Source organism: Arachis ipaensis, chromosome B4 (assembly GCF_059453495.1).
Source record: "Arachis ipaensis isolate K30076 ecotype BB chromosome B4, ASM5945349v1, whole genome shotgun sequence".
Lineage (NCBI taxonomy): Eukaryota > Viridiplantae > Streptophyta > Magnoliopsida > Fabales > Fabaceae > Arachis > Arachis ipaensis.
In genome coordinates this window covers 111,007,544-111,015,933 of record NC_142439.1, presented here as the reverse complement: position 1 = coordinate 111,015,933, position 8,390 = coordinate 111,007,544, and the positions used below count along the sequence as shown (strand labels likewise).

The window sequence follows — 8,390 nt, the reverse complement described above, 5'->3', positions numbered from 1 at the left end:
GCCCGTAACCTGTATCTGTAGATTTTGGGTTCAATTATTATATTACTGAACTTATCTTAGTTTTATTAAACCAAGTAACATAATCAGAAATTATTTTTGTTATGAAAAAGAAGTTGGTGTTTTGGGAGAATATTGGAGGATGGGGGGATTTACCCGGCGGTGGAGCTACCGGTCAACACGCAGGGGCGTGATGACCCTGCTATGGTGCAACGTGTCTGCACCACGCAGGGGCGAGGTGACACGGCCAGCATGCAGGTTCTGGCACCACGCAGGGACGTGGTGGAGCTGGTATCGCGGAGTCCCGATGCACCACGGGGGGCGTGCTGGAGCTGTTGGCATGTAGGGGACAAGTCTCACCCCGATAAACAGCAAGCGTAGTGCGTTCTTACTCTATATAAACAGCAAGCCTTCAACTACAATGAGAAAGAAAGTGTTAGTGAGAGGCAGGAGAAGGGGGTTTGCTCCTCGGAAGGCTTGCTACTGCTTCACCGTGAAGGAGAAAGGATGAAAAATAGGAAGAAAAAAATATTATTTTGTGTTTATTTTAAAGAATGGTTCGTAATTATAAAGCTCCGGAGGAACATATTATAAATTATTTGGATCATCCAATCTATGTAAGTTGGTAAATTATATTTTTATTGTGTATTTTAATTTCTGTTATTTTTTGTTATTTAATATGTTTAAATATAATTTTTGTGTTAATTTTAAATTAACTTTCTGTTTTAAAAATATTAAAATAGAATATATATTATACTATACTATTCTATACGACATACTAAAAATTTTTTAAAAAAAAAATATATTTCTTTACAATAAAAATATAAAAATAATACTATAGTAAAATAAATAATACATTCTGTAAATAAATATGTATGTTGAACATATTCAAAAGTTTAATACATAATTGTTAAAGTAATAAATAAATAAATATTAGAAAAATATATATACGTTGTTATTAATAATATTAGAGAAATATATGTTGATGCACGAAAAAAAAAATTATTTTAACTATGGTAATGCACTTCTAACAAATAAAATATTGAAATAAATAAATATCTAAATAATATTATTAATTGAAGTGATCACATACATTTTATAAATCCATTTATTAATATTTGTTTATTAATAAATGAATATTTATAAGTAATATAACAAATATAATTTTGTTGATGCAGTCCAACAGAAATTTGTTGGTGCGTAAACTGGATCCGCCACAGAGTTGGAACCCGAGGGTCGAAAACTACTTACATGCTACCGGATTCTACCACGTATCTAGGATTGGGATGATAAGAGGATCTCACCCGTTGTTAGCTGCTCTGGTTGAAAGGTGGAGGCCGGAGACTCACACTTTTGTGTTGCCGGTGGGTGAGGTTACAGTGACATTGGAAGATGTCGCACATATATTTGGCTCAGACTCATACACGTCGTAGTCAACTCTTCTAGTGATAGTGTAACTTCTAATTGCTGCCACGACCGACTTTCTAGAACTGTATTCCATTCCAATCCGAAACTCTCCGTCCTCGGGATCAGCAACGCCTACAGAAAGTGCCCATCATCGTTTATTAATCAATCCAAAGTATATATTAAAGATAACATATTATTCGGTCATCACGTACCTATGTTTGAATATTCTGGAAACTCTGGTGCATGCATGGCGTCGAGATCCAACTCACGCATAAAAGGTGGCACGTTCATCGGTTGACTGATCGATGGGTGAACCACTACATTATCAACTGCTGTCTCAACTCCCACATCACCATCCTCGTTTTCATCGCTGGCTTCATAAGTGGCTTCGAAGTCCTTTTCGCTGTCACTATTCATTTCCTCGTACACCGCAACTCTATCATCCTCCACCTCTAAGTCATTTTGAATCCCTTTCGCCTCTACGGTTTCAAACTCAACATACAACTCAATCTGAGGCTGTCGCATTTGAGTCTGCCGGTGAATTTGAAACATATTATGCATAGTCACTTCGTCAGTGATTGGCATGGTATCAAACTGTATTAGACCACCAAAAACTACAACCAGATTCCGGTACAGAATTCTGCTCACTCTCATTAACGTACTGTTCTCCATGCTTTGACAGAGACCATTCTGAAGTTCCATAAACGTCATGATGCATGAAACCACAAACGAAAACGGATTCTGGCACACAAACCTCACTCCCTCATAAGTATTACGTATTATCTCACCGTCGCGAGACACTACCAAGTTTGCGGTACCCTCCATTACACCAGAAACACACTCAAAGAACACTCACATACTTCCTCAGAATGAAAATAAACCCGAGCACTGCCTTATATAGAGAGTAGTATTCACCATGTCCCCACGTTTTGATTGCCTCAGGCGAATCACATCCTGCCACGTGTCAGGACGCCCCACGTGATGTCCAGGTGTACCAATCAAGCTCCGCCACGTCATCATCACGCCCCTACGTGCTGCATCAGCACACCCCCACGTGATGCGTGCATGGCCCATTCATCTTCCGCCACGTCATCATCACGCCCACGTGATGTCTACGTGGCCAATTCTTGCTCCGCCACGTCATCATCACGCTCCCACGTGATGCCACCGTGTCCCATTCAACCTGCGCCACGTCATCTCACCTGACACTCGTCGCAGTCAACATGCCTCTGCGTGTTGAACATGGATCCACCATTGGGTAAAACACAATATTCTCCCATTTCTAGCCAAAATACCACTTTACTTCTCATATTAAAATTCTTGAGCCTAAAATAATAATATAATAATATTATTATATTATTATTTTTTTTTTTTTTCAATATTCGAGACTGACTCGTCAAGCTGAGTCTAATTGCGGAAGTCAAACTTTTGAAATTTTCGATCAATACCACTCAAAAGGTCAATTTTCCTTAACTTCAGGCTAGGTCAAGAGTCGAGATACCTGCTTCACTATACTTTTAGTAAAAAATTATTTCGTTGCAAAATCAGACTGTTATACTTCACGTAAAAATGCAAGTTCAACAGCTAACATACGTTATATTACAGTTTAACGAAAAAGAAGGGTTTGTCTTTAAGAAATGATTTAGTTGCAATATGAAAAAAAAAATTGATTGGTCTTGATAGATTAAAGTGAACTAGACTATAAAAAAAATTATTTTTATTAGTTTAACAATATGACATATATGTTTGTTATTAAGCTTGTATCTTCATGTGAAAGATAACTTTAGTGATCTTTTTATGAATTTTTTTTCTTTTCTTAATTCTCGCACATAGACCAACGAACTTTGGCATATAATTTTATCACAGAACACGATACTCAAAATTTGTATCAGTATATCGGCTTTCGAGTAAAAATAACGATACAAATCAACTTTTAAATTGTACCTGACATTATAGCGGACCTAAAAATATCCCTTTTGGAGGCATGTCTACCATAAAAGATATAATTCGAATTATATTTACACAAAATTTTACATATATTTCGTACAAATCTTTTTGAATTTTTTTAGATCTTTCTTTTAAACATTACAAAATATAGAGTTTAACACCCATCCAAGATATCACATCTAATTCTAATCTTAATACCTTCTAAACTATTATTAATTTGAGCATTAAAATCTCTTACAGTTACACCTCACTCCTCTGAACATGCGAACACAGAACAAGAAGATCTGTCACTATCTTGTGTCCCAATCCTATAAATTCATGTTCTTTCACATTATTGCTCTTGGGACAATATGATAGATCTTTTTTCTTTTTTCCTTTTAAAAATGTTATTTCAAATAAAAAATCTCTTTATTCTTTTCATAATCATAGATTATGTTTTTGTATAGAATTGATCACATTTATCAATGTTTTTGGAACCAAAACGAATTGATAGATCACTCAAGTTAACTGAAAATCAATCACTTAGTTGTTTCCGTAAAACTGAAAAAGCAATTGCAAAAAATTGGTAAAAATAGTTAACGGTTAAGTCGGTCTATTTTTTAATTAAAAAATTAATTTAAAAAAAATATTTTTAGGAATATATCATATAAAAATATATTAACTTATTATGTTTTTTTTTTTAATTTCAATTAAATATTTAAACTTCTAACTTTATTAATGTAATGATTAATTTGATTTTTAAAACCTTAGTGATGTGAATATTAGAGAATAAAAATAATTACTTTATATCTATTTTTAATTATTTTATTAGAATTTAAGCTATTATCTCTCATAAGAATATATGTTAAGTCTAATAAAAAATTTTAAATTTTTTATTTTTATAAGTGTACAATAATTAAATACGTTGAAAACTCCATTTTATATTTTTTGAAAAAAAATTTATTAATAATTTTAACTTATGTTTTTAAAATACATATTAGTTAAATCTATTTTATTATACAAGAATGATTTCTTTTACACAGTCTACACAAACTAGATTAATTTGAAACTACTTTTGAATTAAATGATCGAAACATAAATTAGTTATTACACAATAATCAGATATATAAATAAATAATATTAAAATAAATTTTAATCTGGTACCTTTTCTAATTAGCTTCCCCTTAATATTGGAAACCCTCAAACAATATCATGTACATGAGAGGAAATACAGCAATGCATTTATGCATCCCAACATCGCGATCAAATTATGCTAATGCAGGCAGGCAAAACTGCAAACGTCAAATTCAATGTATGCAACTTTTTTGGGGTCAGCATTTATGACATGTTGTTTGTACAGACTTTTTCTTCCATCATGACTATTTAAGAGTAACAACTAACAACTTCATCAATGACATCGCATCATTGATCATTCAGACAGCAAAATATACTGTCAATGGACGCTGTTGCATTAAAGCCTCTCAATTTTTTTTAATCATTAAAAAAATAAAATAAAATTTTTTATTATTAATTTTATAAATAAAATTAAAAATAAATATAAAAAATAATAAAAAATTAAAAATTATATTTTTCATTTTTAATTTTTTTTAATAATTAAAAAAATCTATTCCTCCTTTTTAAAGAAATGTTACCAGATTTAAAATGAGTTTAAATAAATTTTAAATTTATTTATTTTGTATTTTTAAGACATATGTTATGATTATAAAATTAAAATTTTTTTATTAAAGATATAAAAAATTAAATTTATAATATATTTATTTTATATTTATTAAATAAAAATATTTAAAAATTTTTATTAATAATAAATTTATTATATGTCTTTAAGATATATGTTAACTAAACTTATAATTTTATATAAATTGAATAAATATAAATATATATAACTTTTATGAACTACTAAATTTTATTAAGAATAGAGTGATAATTAGGTTTTGAAAAATTTTGATTTTAAATTAATTAGTTTTTGAAAAAAATATTAGTTATGTATTTTATGTTAGTAATAGTGAATCTGTTATGCCTTTTCGTTAGTGTAAATAAAATAAAATTATTTATGTATTTTGTTATTTGCACAAATGAGTTGCAGACACATAAATATGAAAATGATTTCGTTTTAAATTGTGAAATATTTGTTATTTTTTGAATTTTCGCGTGATTCTCGTCAAAACATTAACTGTTTTTTATTTATTACAAATTCTAAGAAAATAAGTAAAATTTTATTTTAAAAGTTATTTTTGTGATAATAGATACGTCATTGTAGTTAATGATACACATAAATACTGTCATTAAATTTTATATAATAAATTAATAAAAAAATATAATATATCTATTATTTATTATTTTAAAAGATTTAATTGATTTATATTTTATAAAGATTAATTAGTGATGTAACTATCACTTTATTCTTTTATTAAATAAAAATTAAATAATATGATAAAAAAATATCAATGAACTTTAATAAACATAGATATAATACTGTATAAATAAATAAATAAATAAATAATATTTCTATTTATACAATATATTTTAAATGAATAAATAAATACAAGCATATCAATACATAAAAAATTATAAATCTTTTTATTTTCTAAAATTAATAAGTATGGAGTAAATTTTTTATTATATTAAATATTAAATTTATATTAAGATGTTACTTTTAATCATAACATATAAAATATAAAATAATTAAATTTTGTTTTATATGAAAAATAATGAATCCTGTTAATTATTTTCTTAATTTCTTACGAAGAAGTTATATATAAATACTTTTTAAAAATAAACATTGTATTTAAATTTTTTACTGATTTTGATTATTAAGATGATTATTATTTATTAGCATACTATTAATAAACCCTATCACCAAACGTCAGGCGTTACGTTTATATTTATTTGAGATAAATTAATAAATTCTAGTTTGAGTATAATTCTGTTTTGTTTCTTAAAATTTAAAATGTTCTATTTAAATTCAAAAAAATTTTATTTAATTTTAATATAGCCTTATCATGAGGTCAAAATTAAATAATTAATAAAATATCCTATATGACAGTAGTACAAGAACAAAGTTAATAATCTAGAGAATACGTACAAGTTCTAGAGGTACAAAATCAATCGTAGATACATCAATACATTTATTTATCATTTTTCTTATAATTTAAATAAAATATTTTTCATAGAACTAAGGAGAATGATAATAAATGTATTGATGCATCCACGGTTGATTTTTTGTCTTTAAAACTTGTACTTGTTCTCTAAATTATCGACCTTGTTCTTGTAGGACATTTCGTTAATTATTTAACTTTGATTTCTCGGTGGGACTATATTGAAGTTAAATAAATTTTTTTTAGATTCAAATAGGACACTTTAAACCTTAAGGATCGAAATAAAATTAAACCCAAATATATGGACAAATTTAATACTTTGACCTATTATTTATTAGCATACTATTAATAAACCCTATCACCAATTCACCATACGTCACGCGTCACGTATATATTTATTTGAGATAAATTTACCAGTGTTGTAAAACAACTAAATAAATAATGATATATAAAATAAAGAAGCGTAGATAGAAGACTTTAGTATTAATATTTATTACAATTATTATCTCAATATAATAGAGATGACTAATATATTTACTAATGTTATATGTTATAGTATGTATAGATAGAGAGAGAAAAGAGAAATATTCGTAAAGAAAGAGAGATAATTATTTTTTATTGTTGTGTCATATGTCTCAAACTTTCACTTCTATTTATATTTGTACAAAATATTCCTTTTCAATCTTCATAAAGTTTAGTCTTTCTTGAAGAACTAAACTTCTCTTATTGAAAATGTTGGCCCCCAATATTGTGAAGAAAGTCACAATAATTAAATGGACATCCATCCATTCATACTTATCACAATGCTCCTCCTTGGATGGCCATTTAGGAATATGCCTCATTAAAACCTCACTAAAGAGAAAACCCAGTGAGAAAAAAAAACTTTAGTGAAGGAAAAATAGTACAATATCCTTTGTGATGGGGACTACCTCATTAAAAACCTTGTCAAGAAAAACCCAATGGGAAAAAACCTGACCAAGAAAAAAAAGTACAGTCTTCCCCTCTTGTCGACATCATTTAATGTCTCGAAATCGGCGCATCCCAATCTCATGTACCAATCTTTCAAAGGACGATTTTGGGAGGACTTTGTGAATAAATCTTCCAGATTATCACTTGAGCGGATCTGTTGGATATCAGTTGTCCCCTGATTTTGAAGATCATGAGTGAAAAGAGAATTTGGGAGAAATATGCTTTGTTCTATCGCCTTTGATGTATCTGCCTTTAAGTTGAGCAATGCATGTTGTATTATCTTCAAACAGAACAGTTGGAGCTATCTTATGATCAATCAGTCCACATGATGACAGCATATATTGGATCAAACTCCTGAGCCAAAAACACTCGCGACTTGCTTCATGTATCGCTAGTATTTCAGCATGATTAGAGGAGGTTGCTGCTATCGTCTGTTTTGTGGACCTCCATGATATAGCTGTCACCACCATATGTGAACAGGTATCCTGTTTGAGATCTCCCTTTATATGGATCAGACAAGTATCCGGCATCTGCATAGCCAACTAGTTGTGACTTGGATCCATAAGGATAAAATAATCCCATATCAATCGTTCTATGAAGATATCGAAAGATTTGCTTGATTCCACTCCAATGTCTTCTGGTTGGAAAGGAACTATACCTTGCTAGTAAATTCATTGCGAATGATATGTCAAGTCGCGTATTATTAGCAAGATACATTAGCACTCCAATGGCACTAAGATATGGTACTTCAAGACCAAGGATATCTTCATTCTCTTCTTTAGGACAGAATTAATCCTTTTCCACATCTAAAGATCTTACAATCATTGGAGTACTTAATGGATGCGACTTATTCATATAAAATCTCTTCAAGATCTTTTCTGTGTATGTTGTTTGATGAATAAAGATTCCATTTTTTGTATGCTCGATCTGCAGGTCGAGACAAAACTTAGTATTTCCAAGATCTTTCATCTCAAA

General features: G+C 29.3%; 1 protein-coding gene across 1 annotated transcript; it reads right to left on the bottom strand.

Moving 5' to 3' along the window:
* Positions 1-1,342: 1,342 nt before the first annotated feature.
* Positions 1,343-2,229, bottom strand: LOC148568773 (uncharacterized). The gene is made up of 2 exons (XM_088484777.1): positions 1,617-2,229; positions 1,343-1,536 (listed from the first exon to the last, which is right to left on the bottom strand). Exons 1-2 carry the CDS (start codon positions 2,227-2,229, stop codon positions 1,343-1,345), a joined length of 807 nt encoding a protein of 268 aa, XP_088340903.1.
* Between the last annotated feature and the right edge of the window lie 6,161 nt (positions 2,230-8,390).

Coding starts and splice junctions, on each gene's coding strand:
- LOC148568773 (XM_088484777.1), bottom strand. CDS start 2,229: ATGGAGGGTACCGCAAACTTGGTAGTGTCTCGCGACGGTGAGATAATA. Junction 1,537..1,616: donor TCCAGAATATTCAAACATAG/GTACGTGATGAC, acceptor CACTTTCTGTAG/GCGTTGCTGATCCCGAGGAC.